General features: G+C 33.9%; 1 protein-coding gene across 2 annotated transcripts in view; it reads right to left on the reverse strand.

Moving 5' to 3' along the window:
- Positions 1 to 20,659, reverse strand: part of LOC106137915 (membrane-bound alkaline phosphatase) — a 33,077-nt gene extending 12,418 nt beyond the window's left edge. Inside the window, exons 1-4 of one of the 2 annotated variants that reach the window (XM_060947284.1) lie at positions 20,597 to 20,659; positions 7,594 to 7,747; positions 7,022 to 7,166; positions 675 to 867 (exon numbers count right to left, since the gene is read on the reverse strand). In XM_060947284.1, the coding sequence (XP_060803267.1) occupies positions 675 to 867; positions 7,022 to 7,166; positions 7,594 to 7,747; positions 20,597 to 20,648 (544 nt within the window). In that variant the 5' untranslated portion in view covers positions 20,649 to 20,659. Of the gene's footprint in view, positions 1 to 674; positions 868 to 7,021; positions 7,167 to 7,593; positions 7,748 to 11,963; positions 12,081 to 20,596 lie in introns of those variants that run through there. The other variant, XM_013338866.2, reaches the window with a different exon arrangement.
- Between the last annotated feature and the right edge of the window lie 142 nt (positions 20,660 to 20,801).

Below are 20,801 nucleotides of genomic sequence, written 5' to 3' on the forward strand. Positions count from 1 at the left end.
GTATGTATGAAACAATGAGAGTGTGGAGGGAAAGGTCGGAGTGGGTAGACCTGGACGAACGTATCTTGATCAAATTAAGGACGTCCTGGTAAAGAGTCAGGTCAAAAGCACCCGAAACCGCCGAGCTTGCATGAAGAGAGTTATGAATGTGGATGAAGCGAAGGAAGTATGCAGAGATCGTGGCAAGTGAAAGAAAGAAAGAGGTAGTCTCTGCCTACCCCTCCGGGCAAGAGGCCTGATTTTATCTATGTATGTATGTATGAAACTTACGGGTTCGAATCCCGGTCAGGGCATGATGAGAAACGAACTTTCTCCGATTGGTCTGGGTCTTGGATGTTTATATATCTAAGTATTTATTATAAAATATAGTATCGTTGAGTTAGTATCTCGTAACACAAGTCTCGAACTTACTTCGAGGCTAACTCGATCTGTGAATTTGTCCCGTATATAGGTATTTATATAGGTACTAGAGGCCGCCCGCGACTTCGTCCGCATGGAAACCCTATCAATCCCGCGGGAACTCTGGGATAAAAAGTAGCCTATGTGTTATTCTGGGTCTTCAGCTACCTACATACCAAATTTCATGGTAATCGGTTCAGTAGTTTTTGCGTGAAAGAGTAACAAACATCCATACAAACTTTCGCCTTTATAATAGTAGTAGGATAGGTACTTACCAACATCCAGCCCATGGTCCAAAGCCCACTGGCCGATGGACTTGGCCCAGTTCCTCTCATACAATTGGGAGTAACAGGACCCCCTGGTCACGTTGCCGTCCAGCCCTATGACTCCATACTTGGTCTTCACGCCCGTGAGGTAAGATGTGGCGGTGCAAGCGGAGTCAGGAACTTGAGCGTCTATGCAGTACGTCTAGAGCAGAAAAAATACAAATAAACACATACATACATATGGACACGTCTATATCCCTTGTGTAGACAGAGACAACAGTCATGAAAAGACTGATAGGCCGCGTTCAGCAAAAAAAATACAAAAATGTAAATAAATACATACATACATATGATCACGTCTATATCCCTTGCGAGGTAGACAGAGCCAACAGTCTTGAAAAGACTGAACGGCCACGTTCAGCTATTTGGCTTAATGATAGAATTGAGATAATGACAATGGTAACGAATTTATTGCCTTAATGTGCAGTGTGTGTTCTTCATCGTAAGAACATCGGTTAACAAACAAACTGATGAACATAATTCAGAAAAGAGTCACGTCTACGTGGCCGTAGTAAGAATTGAACCTGTGCCTTCCTGTGATTCACGCTGATTTATTATTAACCTTAAAATTTGTATCACCGGACTAGGTGTATTAGTAATTTCTTTATCGTCTTTTACGACATCCAGATGGAAAAGATGAGTGGACAATTTAAGCCACATGACTGACCGGTATATCCATTCAACGTTTCTGTAGCCAAAGTAAAGTTATACTATAATGATGGACGACGGCCTCTGTGGCGCAGCGGTAGTACGCTTGTCTGTGACGCCGGAGGTCCTGGGTTCGAATCCCGGCCAAGGCATGATGAGAAAAGATCTTTTTCTGATTGACGTGTATCGTTGAGTTAGTATCTCGTTACACAAGTCTCAAACTCACTTTGAGGCTAACTCAATCAGTGTAATTTGCCCCGTATAAAAAACAAAAAAATAATGGTCAAGGCTTTTATACATTATCTTGCTCAATATTTCATGGCGGATAGAAGGGCCAAAATCATTTTCCAATTAATAATTTATGCTCTATTTATTTTGTAAGGGTCTATCAATGTCACCTAGATGATAAATGTTGGGAAATGATACTGATAATTTCTATTAAACATTGTTTTAGTCATCAATTGTAATTAGCTGACCTTCGCACTTTTGTATTGAGGTTATAACTTAGGGTGGGGGCATCGATAAGATAGGTTTAAGTAGTTATCGTTTAGTGCCGTGTGGTACTTGAGGCGACTAAGGAAATAAGGACAATCGTATAGCAGCCTTTACCTTGATTCAATATGGCTTAGGTTGCAAAGATTCTAGAGTTCAGAAGGGAGTCGCTTCGTGTAAAACCCTTACTAACCCAATCTAGGATCATTGAAGAGTCTCTCTAAGTCGACCCTGGGATCTTCTCCAGAGATGTGGATATGCATGCATATAATGAACGTCTATATGCCTTGTGGGGTAGACAGAGCCAATAGTCTTGAAAAGTCTAATACCACGTTCAGCTCTTAAGCTTAATGATTATAATCTAGTAGTATAATCTAGAGTGCCGTGTGGTTCCCGGCACCATTACAAAAAAGAATAAGACCACTCCATCTCTTTCCCATGGATGTCGTAAAAGGCGACTAAGGGATAGGTTTATAAACTTAGGATTCCTCTTTTAGGCGATGGGCTAGCAACCTGTCTCTATTTGAATCTCAGTTCTAAGCCAAATAGCTGAACGTGGCCATTCAGTCTTTTCAAGACTGTTGGCTCTGTCTACCCCGCAAGGGATATAGACGTGACCATATGATGTATGTTTGTATTATAATCTAGATTTATATAGTGACAGGTATAATAAGGATGTAACAACGTCTAACACCACATGGTGATGGTTGGTCTAAAGTTATCGATAGTCGATAGGTTTAGGTATGGATATGGTTATATGAAGAAACAATGTGAAGCAGAGGTTCAAATCCTTGGGCATGTCCAAACAGCACAAGTATTAAGTTCACAAGTCACTACACACTACACTATACTACACTACACTACACTACACTACACTACACTACACTACACTACACTACACTACACTACAAACTGCAATACACTACTATATTTGACTTAAGTGACATAATATATGTATGTAATTTTGTAATAATTTGCATGCTATAATTAATAGCTGATCAAGAGGAAATAATTTCTATTCTACACATTTTGTAAACCCTAATCAAAAACAAATAAATATTCTATTCTATTCTATAATTTTTTGTTCAAAATTGACGTAATAATGCGATTTTTTACAAAAAAAAAAAGAATATTCGAATTATTATAAGATATCGTTGGTCATAAAGGTGCCTAGCACCAACTATCACTTTATAAGATTTGTCTCAGTTCCCATTCAACCTTGTTCGTGAAGTACAATTAAGTAGGCAGACAGTCGGTACTGTGCATATAATTTCCTATTTCCTTCCCAGCATTGTATCTTGGCCGATAAAATGGCGTGTCATCTCACTGTCTTGACAATGCAGTGGATTTGTTATATTGTAATTTAATTAGTTGACGTCAATAAGTGAATTTATTTATGATGATTTTGTATTTTCTCTTACGTATTATAGGCCTATCAGTAGCCTGAAATAAATGGATTTTATTTTATTTTATTTTTATTATTTATCCAAAATAATATACTAAAATCCAAACTTAAATACATACATATATAATCAAGAACATATCGCTTGCAGGGTAGACAGAGCCATCAGTCTTGAAAAGACTGATAGGCCACGTTCAGCTCTAGCTGGGTTTATGGTGAAATTGAGATAGTGACAAGTTGATAGCCCATAGCCTACAAGAAGAATCCCAAGTTTATTTGCCTTTCCTTAATCGCCTATTACGACATCCATGGGTAGATACGGAGGGAAAAAATTCCTAACTTAAATTTGTTTGCGTCTAAAGGACCTTCAAGAGTTCAAGACAAAGTTTAACTTTGTTCCAGATGATTCCCACTGAAGCGAATCCTTAGAAAATTACTAGTTATTTATAACGTGCTATAATCAAAGACTAAACGTATAATCGTAAGCGCTGGCGCATAACGAAGTAGTATGTTCTTACTTGTTGATGGTGTGATGAAAAAAAAAAATGAAACATCAATTTACAAAATAGGCTGAAGTCTCCTTTTAAACAAACAAATGCTTGTGCATGAAGACTGCGCTCTTGATATTGCTAATAGCATCATACTCAGAAGTAAGTAAGTAAATGCTTTATTGTTCACTAAAGGAGTACCTACATTACTAATATAAAACAGTAGTACATTACAAAGGCGGGCTTATCCCTTAGTGGGATCTCTTCCAGCCAACCTGAAGTTGCCCGAAAAGAAAATTTTTTGGAAAAACAATATTCTTAACATTCCGTTACATTGTCTTTTTTGATAAAGACTTGTTTTGTTCTCTTTTGGCGAAGTTTATCTACGCAAATGGAATATTAAGTTTGTAATCAGACGATTTAATCTCAAAACTATTTAACTTTCATTTCAGTTTTGACGAATATGTACCAGATAAAAGTGAATGAAAAGCATAGAAATTTTAGTAAAAGAAACAATCAATAAACCTTTTAAATTTGTTCTAAAATCCCAACATAAATAATTACGTCTTTATCACAGCGCGAACAACTCTAAAAGGTTTATGTATTATTGTGTATTATGGATATATAACCCGAAAAAAACAAAAACCACAAGTTAATAAAATTCCTAAGTATTCGTAGGATGTTTATAAACAAGCGGTTCATGTTATTTTGCCGTATTTTAAGGAAGCGTTAAATGAAAAAGCTCGTCTGTGATTTGTCGAACATTTTAGAATCTTACGAATAAAAATCCGTAAGTTTTTAAATGTACCACGAGAGGTCGCAAATTGATAGATTTATGGATATATGGACTGTGTATAATAATACAATTCATCTCTTGTTTAGAATCCTACGAAAGTTTATAAACTACCTAGGTATTTAACTTAGAACAAATGTATCATTTTATGTATATTGTATTACATATATACATATTAATGTATGAATAATACAACACATAATACTATAATATAATACAAAACACGATGTCGTAAGAGCGACTAAATGATAGGCTTATAAACTTAGGACAGCTTAGAAACTTATAGGCTAGAAACCTCTCACTATTTGAATCTCAATTCTATCATAAAGCCAAACAGCTGAACGTGGCTTCAGTCTTTTCAAGGCTGTTGGCTCTGTCTACCCCACTAGGGATATAGACGTGACTATATGAATGAATGATTAATATGTGTGTACCTATATCTATAGTCAACCTTATTGAATTCATTGGCCTCATCTTGACCGCCAATACTGTGTCACGTTCAGGGAAACTGACGCGGAGGTTGCGTGACGTCATCATCATTGTACTTTTGCCGGTAAAGATTCAGTAGGAAAGTGGTAATTTGCAACGGTCTTATACGCATGTCTCTATTCCTTCCGGGGTAGGCAGAGCCGACAGTGTGAAAAAGACTGTAACGGCTGTAAATAATGACGGAATCGAGATTCTGACAGTGACAGTAAACGTTACCAAATGCTGTCAAATAATGTGTATAGCATTAAAAATATAAATAAATAAACATATACGAGACGAATTACACAGATTGTGTTAGCCTCGAAGTAAGTTTGAGACTTGTGTTACGAGATACTAACTCAACGATACTATGTTTTATAATAAATACATATATAGATAAACATCCAAGACCCCAACAAAAAAAAAATACCCCGTTTATAACTAATCGCGTGGGAATTGGAAATGGTAAATATCTGAGTTAGTTAGTTAATATCTTCTTTTAAGGAAAACAGCAATGCAATAGGAATACTTATCATGGTGTCTTATTAACTGTAACTTACATACCTACATATAATCACGTCTATATTTTTTGCGGATTAGACAGTGCCAACAGTGTTGAAAGAGATAGAATTGAGAAGCTAGTGATAGGTTGCTAGCACATCGCCTAAAATATGAATCTAAAGTTTATAAGCCTATCCCTTAGTCGCTTTTCCATCCATAGCAAAGAAATGGAGTGGTCCTATTATTTTTTTAATTGGTGCCGGGAACCACACGGCTCATATAATATGAATGTAAATCATCATCATTATGTAATAGTTAAATGTAAATCGATAAAATAATGACATAATTTCTGTAATATCATCAACTACGAGTATATTAACTATTAGCATTCTTTGTTCTGAAATATTAACAATTAATCAATTATCTGCATTAAGTGCATCAGTTACAAATCCGACGTTGATATAACTAAAATTACGCTATTAGAAAGTAGTTAAGTCAAAAACATTAAGCAAAATTGATTCTTATTACTAAACCGTTAAGAACTAGTCATTAATGAGGCTAAACTTAATCCAATGATCCGTACCAGATGAACTGACAAAAAAAAATGACAAAAACAAGCAACTAGCATGTTTTGCGCAAGCGACTGATCCAAATAATTTAGATTTCTTCGCATTGCCATTGTGCAATTGACTTCCATGTACATACTTCCTTATTTGGTGGTCTTTAAGTACGTACTTATATTTGGTAAAAAATTTAAGAAGTATTTATCATAAGCATAGATCGGAATAGGTAGATTGATTTTATGTACTTGCATCATGAATTACCATAGAAAGCATAACATGGATAAGCCATTTTTCCGGGATTCCATTTCAGTATTTACACTTACAATAAACTACATTGTCCGCGGGTAACATAGGACTACAATTTACGTGAACGAAGTCGGGGGAAAACAGCTACCACTAATATATTCTTCATCCCACTTGTAAAAAATTCAGGAAAAAATCTTAATAATTTACAAATCCCGCAATCCCGGAGGCATGTCCATATTAATATATACATTTCAGTTCATTGACCCCAAATCAATCTACCTATTCCGATCTCTGATCATAAGTACAGCAGTATTATGGTTTCCGCGAAAATGAAATGTCATTTTCAATTTATTGGTCTCTGTCCGTGTCTATTCCTCACAATGTTCGAAAGGCTGCACATTCATGCAATTGAAAGATCACTCCGTGTATTTCCCATGGATGTCGTAAAAGGCGACTAAGGGATAGGCTTACAAACTTGGGATTCTTTTTTAAGGCGATGGGCTAGCAACCTGTCACTATTTGAATCTCAATTCTATCATTGAGCCAAACAGCTGAACGTGGCCATTCAGTCTTCTCAAGACTATTGGCTCTGTCTACCCCGCAAGGGATGTAGACGTGACCATATGTATGTATGTATTATGAATATTCATTAATCAACTCCTCCGAACTCACAGGTTTCTGAAAATGTAACATACCCGAGCTAATCCTATGATGGGGAACTTCTCGAACTCCAGAATGTTTTCCTCTCCATTGTACCCGTTCTCCAGCTGACCACCATACGTTCTGGCGGCCATGATGGTCGCCACTGACATGCCGTCTCCAATAAACAGGATGCCATTTCTATAAAAAAAAAAAATAGTAAACATAATGTGATTTTCAAATTTCGCGTTGAATTATACCATTTATAAATAATACTATCTATACATACATATAATCACGTTTATATCCCTTGCGGCGTAGACACAGTCAACAGTCTTGAGAAGACTGATAGGCCACCTTCAGCTGTTTGTAAAATAAGCCACACAGCTAAACGTGGCCTATCAGTCTTTTTAAGACTGTTGGCTCTGTCTACCCTGCAAGGGATATAGATGTGCTTATGTGTATGTATGAGTCATGAAAAGAAAAAACAATCTCACGTATATTTTTTTAATTAAATCTTCTTTACTCACATATATAAACGTACATACATAGGTACTTATATTTATACGTATACGTATACTTATATATATTACTCTACTTTACAAAAAAATATCAATGCGATACTTACTTCGCTTTGTTCTTATTGGTGGTCTCTTGTAGTTTCTCATGAAGAGTCTTCTCCGCGACCTGCTTCCACCGCCATCCGAAGGTCTCTTCCAGCGGCAGCAGCTTCGGCTTCATCACCGTGTCCAACACCTTAGTCTTGGCCGAGGCAGCATTTTCTGAGGAATTAATTATCTAGTTTAAAAAAAATACCTTAACTCTCAGATTCAAACTTTTTGTTTAGATTCGAATCTAAATTTAAATTATTTTGATACGTTTTTAGTCCATATGTAATAGGTTAGATTTATATTTTGATATACTATGTTCATTTATATTTAAAAAAAAATTAATAAAAAGTAGTTTCAATAAAAAACCATTAATCGTTTTATAATACTTTTTCTCAGGAAGGTTATAACTGGCATCAGTGTGAAGATATTATTTTCATATTTAACATCGCCTTACCATATCAGAAATGAATGAGTAACGGTGTAGTAAAGATAACTATTTAACGCATTAATGTTATCCGTCCGTTGACCTTGGTTAAACATTTTTAAACACTACTGTTTACAAAAGATTTCTAGTCTAGTTTATACATCAGACTCCCGTAATATCAATTAGTACTTATTTTTTATCTACACATTTTATATACCTAACCTGGTTATTGGGTTTGTAAACCAGTATTATAGTTTAATTTATACATACTTTCATAGTTTTCAAATGTATTATTAAAAAAAATATCTTATTTACATAAGTAAATGCTAACTAAGCTAAGTAAATGTTCACTAAAAGAGTACATTACAAATATAAAACAGTAGTACAGTACAAAGGCGGGCTTATCCCTAAGTGGGATCTCTTCCAGCCAACCTGAATTTAATCCTAAAAGAAATATTCTTACATCTGATAAATAATTGTACGTACAAACAATCTATTATTATTTTTACAATATGTTATGCCCTTTCTTCGAATAAGAAAGGTATATCATCTTATTTTTTCTGATTTTATAATTTCCGAGTTCTGAGTGTAATATCTGAAATACAGAATCAAGCGTGCTTTTAACTAAACGTTCAGACGCATTTTCTTGGCAATTATAATTGTTTAATAACACAAATTTTGTATGGTGAGCTATTACGTGTAGTATTAAAATTTTTACAACCACGTTCAGAAAGATAATTTCTATTTGCTTTAAAAAAGAGTTCTTTTAAAAGTAATTTTGAGTTTTCTTGTAAACACTTTTAGTTATGAATAAAAAATTAAAATAAAAAAAAAGCATTTATTGACAGTTTCGTTATGTATGACAATGAGACAAGAAATGATTGAGTAAGCTGTACCTTACAATATTTTTACCACAAGTACGATTTAACATCTATGGTTTGAAACATTTTAGTTTGTTTATAAAGTATTTTTCTAATCTACTTTTATCTTTTAACACCTAAATTTATTTATGTTGAATCACTATTGTTTTAACAATAAATCATTCAATTCCACATGCGTTATCTGCCTAAACAAATAATTCGCCTAAAATTCTATCAAGGATATTTACTTTGTTCATAATTATCAAAAATTTTAAATACATAATATGAACATCCGGCAGGGGATCGCCCATTTCTTTCTAAGGACGACTTAAGGATAAAAGCACGACTCCTTGTGCATCATAATTTTTAAAAGGCTTTGGAGTTTTATCTGCCTTGTTTAATTTTGCAGCATGCAACTCATTACTTCCCAAGTAAGAAAATTTGGTACTATATGAGATCCAAGAGCGTTTTGGAACGTGATACATGCATTTGGTATTTACCTGATGCTGATTCTAAATGTTGACTACTAGATTTCTAATATTGTACCTCGTTCTGTTTAGGCTTAAGCTCCATATAGGTTTCTATTATTTTCTTCAATTACTTTTTCTTCAAGGTTAACTCCGACTAATATAGAGGCATATCAAATAGATTTATTTCTCCAAAAACAACTGCAACTGCCAACCTACTAACTTGTCAACAACAATTCCTGGTATGTCCAATTCTACGGTTTAATGGATACTTTTTGTTGAATTTTCACGCAAAAAGTCGATGAGAATTAACGGTATAAGTCGATGCAACGCTGGTAGTCACCTAAAGTAACATTTCCCTAGAGTTCTCATTTTTTAAAAAACTAAAGAATGGTAAATTGAAATCATTGTTCTATTTTCTTTAATTAATCGTCGCAGTTGCCAGTGTTTTTAGAGAACTATTTTATGAAACAATTTTGGTTATGTTTTGTACAACACTAAACATATGCATTTTTAATTTGAATGGATTTTTTTTAACTTTAAAGCTAATTTGATTAAAATTTGTAAAATTTAATTATAAAAAGAAAAAGTAAATCATTTTTAATAATAAATTTTCATTTTCATATATATTTTTCACCGTTGATCTAGATTATTTTCAATAAAAATTAAGTTTTATAAATGAAATAACCTTTATATCTTGATATGATGAAAGAAGACTTTGAATTACATTATTTTTTTTCTGTATAGTATAAAAAAATCTAGATTAAATATTACAACACTAGTGCAGTCAAGCGTAAGTGCCATCGTTATCGATATTTCAATATCGAATTGGTTAACGGTTATGTTACGTGACAAAGCGGTTAATCAATTATACGTAATAGTTTATTTTTATCATTAAACGTGCTGCGATATTTTTATTATAATAAATATCTATGAATACACAAGAACAAAATATATAAATTAAAATAAAGTTTACACAGTAATTTCGGCTGTAGGTTGATTAGCAGACACTTTAAATTCGTTAAATTTTATTAAAATTGTATTTTTCCTTTTTATCTTCAGATGAAACATTAAAGAATTTTGACACGTGTTTAAGACAAGTGAACTTAATTTTTGCATTAAATAATATTTAAAACATTTAATGCAATGTAAGGCCATTTATATCATAAATTGCGTGAGTAAAATGGCGATAAAACTCAATGTCAAATGTTTTCATTGCTAAAGACATGAAAGGAAAAAAGGAATCTTAATAAATGCAAGGTGAAAAGGCACGATAATACTGTTGTTTTTTAAGTATCCTTCCTTTATTCGAATTAACTGGACTTATATTTTTTTTAAACCAAAATTCAATTATTATTTAGGGTATAATTATTTCGTGCTTGAGAAGCAATGATAATTTATTCATGATGACATTTTTTTATTTATACATAATTATCTAAAGTCAATGTATTGTGTTTTATTTTTTAGTTTATCGCAAAAATAATTTAATATTTAAACGACATCATTATCAAAACTTACTTTTCGCTTTTTTAATAGGCAACCAAGCGGGTGATATTTATAGAAAGTAAGTAAGTATATATTATTAATTCGTATATAGTAGTACACATCAACTACATAAATAATAACAAAATTTACCGATAATAATAAACACTGACTCCAATTTTCCTTCCGGCGCGGACCACAAATTTATCATGATTGTTTAAACTGTGCCTCATCTCTTATCTTGTCCAAACTGCCCATAACATCAACTCACAAGATGATATCAGGGAGGCAAATGACCGCTCGATATCAGTAGATCAATTTGAGCCAATACTTATGTATATGTAGGCATGTACGTTCTGAAATATAAGTCCTGCGGAAAGGTCAAGTCAAGCGTACCCGAAACTACCCAGAAAGTTGTAGTCTCTGCCTGCCTCGCTGGGAAAGAGGCGTGATTTTATTTAAGTAGGTATGTATGTAGGTTTGTAGAGACAGGAACTATCATTTCATTAAAACGTGTCTTCAATAAATATTAGTCATTTACGATTCGGAAACAAAGGAAATAAGATCGTAATGTAAAGTTAACGGTTCATTTCTATGAAGGCTTTGAAAGCTTCTGTTCATTTTCATAAATTAATTTCCAAGAAGAAGCATATTTCAGCTTTCAAAGAAGTATATTCTTTAGGATTTTTTCAGCACTAACTTGCAATTTACTTAACGCAATTTGGTACTTACTAGATTAAAGACGTGTTTTATTATTTATAAATGAATTTAAAAAATGAAGTTTATTAGTTTTAAGTGTAAACTTTAAGACATATCTGAGACTTGATTAGCACGTTAACTTATTTTACTTATTATTAATATCCCGTAATTTTACTTTACTTATAACTTTACTCAAAATTTAATAAAATTTGTGTTTTATTAAATAAATTTTAACTGTTAAAATAAATTCAAATACATTTCAATCACCCAATAAATTTGTGTAATTATATGAATTACCACCATTTAAATTTAAAATCTAGTTATTTTTTAATGCGCTTCCTAATAATTTTTAATTAATTTTAACTTAGTCGATACCAAACCAGAAAAAAAAAATTCGCTCCAAAAACAAAAAAAAAACACACAAAACATATATCGTCCACAACACAACTACACACCTGCGATCGACAAAACGACCGCCGCTGCGAGTAACACCAAACACTGCGCTCGCGCCATCGCTATTACTGGCGGGAACGTGCGCTCGCGCCGAATTATATCGCCGCCGCATCTGTCATTATACTTGTGCTATCTTAATAGCACCTGACACACGAATGATATAAGGGTTAAAAAGTGTCGCTTCTGTCACGACGTTAGTAGCACCTGACAAATGATAAAGGGTTGAAATGGTACGCTCTTCCGTCACGAGAGTTTGAGTAAACTGGTAGACAGGTATCTTTTTCGTGAAAATGTACAAGTTTTATTGTTTAGTCATGAAGATTGAACCACAAAGTATACTTGGATTAGTATTGTGAGACCCATATCATCGAATTATGCTGTTAATCAATCGCAAACAACTATATTTGAGAACATATACATACATATGTACATACATACATATCATACAATTACAGTAGACAACAGTGTTGAAAAGACTGATAGACCACGTTCAGCTGTTTGGCTTTAAGATAGAATGTAGATTCGAATAGTGACAGGTTGTTAGCCCATCGCCTCAAAGAAGAATCCCAAGTTTTAAAATATCTCTTACCTAAGTTGTATATAGTTAAATAAATTACACTTATTATTATGAATTCCCTAAGTTGTGAAACTGAACAATAATAAGGATAAATACAAAAAATTAAATTACATAATTACAAATGTTGATGTTAGTAGGATAAAAATTATGTTACAATAGGTATTATATTTCAAAAATCATGCTTTCTTTTCCAATAATAATCTACTAAGATTAATTGGTATTAAAAATGTCAGTTTTAAATCAGTTTAACGTGGCATTGTTATCAACAAATATAAATAAAATAAATAATTTGTAAATTGTGTTATGATGGTCGCTTATTCTTACAACGGTTCTTGGCAACGGTAGAAAACGTAAGAATTTTTGTGTTTTTGCTTATAATAACGCTCGTTACCCGCTTATCTAGTAGCGTAGAAAAAATATAATACATACCAGCTGATTCAAAAGGCGGCAGGCTAGCAACCTGTCACTATTTGAATCTCAATTCTATCGTTAAGCCTAACAGCTGAGCGTGGCCTTTCAGTCTTTCAAGACTGCTGGCTCTGTGTAACCCGCAAGGGATATAGACGTGATTATATATGTGTATGTATCACGTGATAATCTTCTCGAGCACATTTTAAATGACAATCAAGGACATAACTTGGGTTTCTCCGTTAAGGCGACGGGTTAATAACCTGTCACCATCTATGAATTACAATTCCGTCACAAAGCCATCGAGCTGAATGTAGCCTTCAAGACTGCCTATTGGAACTGTCTACCCCTTTAAAGACAAAGACGTAACGTGTCTATATTAAACACATAAACTTTGTTTAGCTTAAAATTTTCCTTAATTACCCTTTTAATGTTTAGAGTAGTTCTATTATATTCTACCGGAAACCACAGGACTCACGTGAATTCCGAAAGTGTATTTTAATTAGAAGAGGTGCGTATGCGCAAAGTGTGGTTACGAATAAACCCAAGATTAAGTTCACGGTACAAAATTTTCCAACTTGAGAAAAACGGAAAGAGCGTATGAATAATGATTGCGTATGTTACCGCATATAATTATGTTATTGAAACATTTTAATTAACCATAGTTTTAAATAAAGAGGAAAAATGTTCTTTAGAAATATCTGGAATACAAAAAAGTAAACATTACAACATACCACCAACAAATAAAAGAACATACAGAAAAAAGAGATAAATGGAGTAAGCTCCACTTTACTCCAACTACAAGAGTTGGCTCATAAATTTAAGAAGACAGAAGTACACAAAATTATTTATAAGCTCAATAGTTCAATACATACACACATAACATGACTGTTTTCCACATTAGTAAGTAGAGATTTCTGCATATTTCAGTTGCTTTCGCATTATTTATAATTGTAAATACTATGATTTTGGCTGCACGATATTCCTATCCGATTCGATATTCCTAATTTCATACATCCGCATTTGTTCTCTAAAAGTTTATAATAAAAATAAGAAAACTTTATAAATTAAAATTGCCACTCATAGATTTGTTCATGCTGGCACAAACATATATACATACATATAATCACATCTTTATCCCTTGCAGGGTAGACAGAGCCAACAGTCTTGAAAGGACTGATATGCCACATTCAGCTATTTGGCTTTAAGATAGAATTGAGATGGCTGTCACAAAAACGAATAAAATATTGGTTGTAACATTACATCATTCAATATGTATGTTTCAATTTGTTTTGTTTTTATTAAATTTAGGTTATTATACACATACATTCAGTCAGAAAAGTATCGGGAATGGATTATTTATTTATGGTTCCAAATTCAAATTTTTGTTTTTTTTGTTGTTGTTAGATTGGCACAACTGTTTTCCATTTTGGCGCGGAGTTTGAGTTGCATCTGTTGTTTACATTAAATACAGTGCTATTTTTAGTTATATCATATCTAGTGTGTATTGCTAATTTCATAATGGATAAAAACATCGAACAAAGAGTTTGTCTTAAATTTTGCATTGCCAATGGAATATCGTGTTCGGAGTCACTGAAAATGTTACAGAAGGCTTACGGTGAATCGACTTTATCAAAAACTCGTGCTTATGAGTGGTACAAAGCGTTCAAAAGCGGTCGAGATGTGATGGAAGATTTGCCTCGCTCTGGTAGGCCATCAACGTCTGCAACTGAAGTTAACATCGCAAAAGTGAAGGAAATAGTGACTGAAAATCCTCATTCAACTTTGAGAGAGATAGCCACCGAACTTTCTGTATCTCACGAGTCGATCCGTACCATTTTAACTAATAATTTGGATATGAAACATGTTGCCGCTCGGCTAGTCCCAAAAGACCTGAATTTTTTTCAAAAACTCAATCGCATGAGAGTCGGTGAGGACATGCTAGAACGAGTCAATTCCGACCCAACATTCATGAAACGCATTGTTACTGGTGACGAGACGTGGGTTTACGAGTTTGACATGCAAACTAGTCAACAAGCTTCGGAGTGGCGCCTTCCAACTGAACCGAAACCGAAAAAACCACGCCAAAGTCGTTCAAAAGTCAAAGTCATGTTGACTGTTTTCTTTGACTATCGCGGTGTTGTGCACTCGGAATTCTTGCCGGAAGGTCAAACGGTAAATAAGGAATATTATTTGAGTGTTATGCGGCGTTTAAGAGAGCAAATCCGACGAAAAAGGCCAGATTTGTGGAAAGAAAATTCTTGGATTTTGCACCATGATAATGCACCTTCGCACAAGGCCATCATTGTGAACGAATTTTTAACCAAACACTTAACAAATACCATCGAGCAACCACCATATTCACCAGATATGGCTCCAGCCGACTTTTTTCTTTTTCCTAAACTCAAATTACCACTTCGTGGCACCCGTTTTCAATCGGTAGAAGACATAAAAGAGAATTCGCGGCGAGAACTGACCTCAATTCCGGAAACAGCGTTTAAAAAATGTTTTGATGATTGGATTATTCGTTGGCGTAAGTGTATCGTTTCTAAAGGAGCATATTTTGAAGGTGATAAAATAAATTTGGATGAATAACAAACAGTTTGTGTATTATTGATCTTTTCCTGCTACTTTCTTGACAGAGTAGTACATACGTCGTGTGGTTCCCGGCACCAGTACAAAAAAGAATAGGACCACTCCATCTCTTTCCCATGGATGTCGTAAAAGGCGACTAAGGGATAGGCTTACAAACTGGAAATTCTTTTTTTAGGCGATGGGCTAGCTACCTGTCACTATTTGAATCTCAATACTAACATTAAGCCAAATAGTTGAACGTGGCAGTCTTGTCAAGAGTGTTGGCTCTGTCTACCCTGCAAGGGATATTGACGTGATTAATGTACGTATGCATGTATTTATGTATGTATGTAACAACAATGATCTATGGTAATTTTGATTTAATCAAGATTCCTATCACGTTGTTCTTCTTTTTCCTCACATCAAATTGTCGGATTGTGTTTGAGGAAAACTAATTTCCTGCACGTAAATTTATTTAGTACAATTTTTGATTATATGCTTTACTTAACTAGATTTCGGTTTGTGGGTCCATAAACATAAAAATCTAGTTAATTCCCAATCTCGCGGGAACGTTGGGAAATTCACTCTTAAAGCATGCCTATAGATTACATAATGATTCATGCATTTTTTATATAAGAGTGTTCTAACTCAGGAGTAATTATTTAATTACTTATAATGACAGTGACTAAACAAAATAAAATTAATACATACATACATATAATCATGTCTTTATGCTTGGCGGGGTAGACAGAGCCAACAGTAATCAAAAGACTGAATGGCCACGCTCAGACGTAAAGCCAAGCGACAGGCGACTAAGGGATAGACACTAAGGGATACTTTTGTCACTATTGACATAAGTATCCCTTAGTGCCTATCCCTTAGTCGCTTTAACGACATCCATGAGGAAGAGATGGTGTAAAAAATGTAATTCAACGGCGCACGTTTAAATATATTTTATTATATACCTTCAATCCAGTCTGTCTGTCGGGCGTCGGAGGTCTAGTCGGTAAGGTTGATATGCGTGATGCGCAGAAAGACACAGGTTCAAATCCCGCCTAGGCCATGTACCAATAACTATTTTCAAAGTTATGTACAATAGTTGGAATATTAAGGTGAGGTTTATGGTGAGGGCAAACATCGTGAGGAAATCTGCACATTCGGACAACTAGATGTGTGACCATGGATCCAATACGGATTAGGTTTACCTGCAAAGGTTGCGGAGGTCAGACTTTAGACGCTTCGTGTAAAAACCTGACTCGCCCAATCCAGGATCCATGATGAAAGGCATACCCCGGGCTCCTCTCCAGAATGGTGAGGATGCAACCGGGACTAAAGCCAGGAGGAAGAAATCCAGTTTATCTGAGTCGGTCACCTTTTGACGACCAACGACGGTTATTTTGATCGGTTATCAATATGTTAGTCTGGCACGTGCGCATGAGTGCAATTATCTTTATTACAATAATAAATGATAGCATTAGTGATAATTTGATATAGGTATATTAAGTAAACGTTTCGTTTGTTACAACAACATTAATCCGGTTTTGAATCATTAGAGATTTGATTCAATTATTGTGATGAAATTTTAATTACACACGATTTTAAAATTAATCACTTTGTCGCGTGATATTGATATTTGATGGTATGTTTGGACATTCCAACAGATTGGATTAAATAAATCGAGAAATATTTTACTCTTTGCGAGGTAGGCAGAGCCAATAGTCTTAAAAAGACTGAAAGGACACGTTGGAATTGAGATTCAGATACTGACAAGTTGGTAGCTCATCGACTACAAGAAGAATGCCAAGTTTATTTGTCTTTCCCTTAGTCGCCTTCGACTATCATTCTACGACATTCATGGCAAAGACATGAAAAAGGTTTTTCTCTAAAATGCCGGGAACCACACGGCTCACCTTAAATAAAGTAGTTGGATTTAAAATAACATAATAAAGCGATGCAAGTAAGTTTAACAAAGTCATTTCCAATAATTATTTACCTATTATAAATACACGCATGAAGAAAAGCAAGCAGGGATCGTGGTAAGTAGAAGATAAAGTTTCTGTCTATCCCATCGGGAAAGAAGAGTGATTTTATGTATGTATGTATGTACCCTCATAATAATACTTTGTACTGTGCTGTTACGTCAGGGTCAACACTTCATTAATATATCTTATCAATAAACACTCATTATGAGTAAATTTTAATCATTTCATGGACATTGAACGGTATTCTGGATGAGAGATATGAGGAGTATTGTTTATTGTCTTAACTCTAAAGCTGCTGTCTCCGTAGCTGGCACGCGCGACGCCGTATTTATAGCGCGGAAAGCTATCGCTGTTTCGCTTTTTATTATCACGTGAAACGGGACGACGATAGTTTGTAACACATAGTTTAGTTTTATTTGCATCTTAGCCGTGAGGTTGCCGGCATTTAAGAATAGGACCACGCCATATTTTTACTATGGTTTTCGTAAAATGCGACTTAATGATAGTCTAATAAACTTGAGATTCTTTTTGTATGTGATAGATTAGGCTGTCACAATTTTAATCTCAATAGGGTACCGGACAACTTTTCAGATTGTGTTTAAAAATAATCTTTATTTATTTATATATCCATAAAAAATATTATTTTAAATAAATAAATCATTTGGAGTATTAAAAAACGTCAAAAACGTAATTTATTTAAAATTGCCGCGAAAACAGCACTTTACGTCAATTCAGATCGCGTGACGTCATATGTTTGGAAAACAAGCCTTATTACAAGTGATCAGTGCTTGGATAATTTAAGTATTTTCTCGCAGATCTAGAAACATGCAAAACCCATAATAATGTAACCTTTAAAATCATAAAAAAAAAACATATGTGAAAATAACTTTGTAAGCAATGAAACTAGTTTTAGGTTGTTTTCGTTTGTTATTTTTTCAATCATTTCTGTTGTTAAGATAAACAAAAAGAGGTTGAAATACTTACACAAATGTTTTCACATTGCGAAATTCAGCAAAATAAAAGTCGGTATTAGTGGCAAAGAAACTGCCGACCATGAAAATATCAATCTTTTGAGAGATTTCTATTGTCGGCTTTATTAACCTTGTTCCATGATAAAAGCTTGATATAGGCGGCTTCAAGCACTTGCGACAACTTCTGTTATGAGTAAAGTCCTTCAATTCTTAACTAATTACAATTAAATATTTTTAGAAAAATGCTAATAAATCGTAGAATAACTCGAAATAACATACAAAGCAGTGTTGTTTACTTATCACTTCTGAGGTATGACGTCACCCACTGTGATTGGTGTTTGGGTTCTTACGCTGCACAGATAAAAAATATTGGATTTTTGCAACTTTATTTATTGATTTAAAATTATAAATCATTGTTATTTCTTAAAAATCTTTACTAAGTGATGTTCTTGTATAAAAAACTTTATTTTAAAACACAACTTAGATTTTTTTTCGATTACTGTCCGGTACCCTATTCAGTCTTTTCAAGTTTGTTTGCTCTAACCTGCAAGGGATATAGACGTGATTATATACTTATATATATTATTTTTATTGTGAGGTAGCCTAGTATTGTCCGAAGACTACATAAACTTATAGTCTATGACCTTGCTTAGATTAATGTATTGTGATCATATTGTATACCACTTGTGATCATAAAGACACGTACACACCGGACGTAATGCGGTCACGGACAATGACCTTAGCAAAATCTGACCTCTTGCACTATTTTTAAAATCATACTTCTGTAGTGTGGACTTACAAGACACTTTTCAACAAAAGATCGTGTTGAAATTCCTTTCCCGAAATTGTATAAAAAAATAAAAATTTCTGATAGAGTATATATATAGTGTATCAAAAAAATAATGCTAGTTTTTGGCAGGGGGGAAAAATGTTCTGTACTATTGTTGTAATTAACTTTAAGACTGAAGACCTCAAACGGAATAATAAATCCACACTATTAATAAAGCCAAAAATGTTGTATATTTGTAACGAATTAACTCAAAAACTGCTGTGCAAAATTTGGCACAGATATAGAATAGACCATCGGGAGAGACATATGCTATTTCTTTTCTGGAATTTCCCACAAGAGAGTAGCCCTGCGCAATAACTAGTACTAAATAAAAATATTTTAAATACACAGATTGAGTTAACCTCGAAGTAAGTTCGGGACTTGATTGATAAGATACTAACTCAACGATACTACAGTTTCAATAACAATTAAGTATATAGATAAACTGCCAAGTTTCGGGTCAATTAGAAAAGGTTTCTCATCATGCCCTGGCCGGGATCTGAACCCATGATCTACCGTGTTACACACAAAGCGCACTACCGCTGCGCCACAGAGGCCTTCAAAATAATAGTGTAACATCTTCGTTAAAAAAGTAATGTTTCTGACTTTGATTGAGAAAAATATTTCCTAAAAAATATTTGCGATAGCATTAACGCTTATTTGAATAAACATGTTGATAGTGTCAAGCTGTTAAATATTTTGAAAAGCATTATCTTGAAATAATTTGTTGCATCAGATTAGAACTTTATATGTAATTTTTAATTTATTTATTATATTGAAATGAATATTCGTGATTTATAAGAAATCCGCTTACTTTCAGGTTTCCAAGATATGAAGAAATAAATTATATTTTTGTGGAAGAGACTAAAGGCAAATGATTAGATAGCTTTTGATAGCTTTTATTTAATATTTTATTATTCACTAGTTATAGGTACAAATGTTGGTAACATTTCCATGGTGTATTAAAATTAAAATTACCTAAATGATCCTTTGGAAGTTTCTAAGAATAAAACCGATCTCCTTCAGGATTACATCACGTTGTTGTGTGTGGAACGGATAGTCATTTTTTGCGTGACAGGAAAGTAGAAAAAATTCTTTGCCAGTGGGTCACGGCATCAACATTTACCGGTTTAGAGTAACAGACTTTTGTATTTATATTATAAGGATAGATAGCTCCATTATAACGTTTAACAGCAAAATGTGGCCTTTTAGTCTTCTCGAGACTGTTGACTCTGTCTACCACGCAAGGGATATAGACGTTACTATATGTATGTATATATATATGGATACTTACCATGACCAAGAACGAATGCTAATAAAACACAAACGATCGTCAATAACGCCATCTTTAGGGGTGTGTTTGAGACTGGACAGATTATCATAACCACGCTCTATATAGTTAATTTATTCGATATACATGGTGTTCCAGTTAGAAATTTGATAATTTCTTTTTTATATGTAGGTTCTAATTTTCCATTACATTAAACTGGTGCGCATTA

Source organism: Amyelois transitella, chromosome 13 (assembly GCF_032362555.1).
Source record: "Amyelois transitella isolate CPQ chromosome 13, ilAmyTran1.1, whole genome shotgun sequence".
Taxonomy (NCBI): Eukaryota; Metazoa; Arthropoda; class Insecta; order Lepidoptera; family Pyralidae; genus Amyelois; species Amyelois transitella.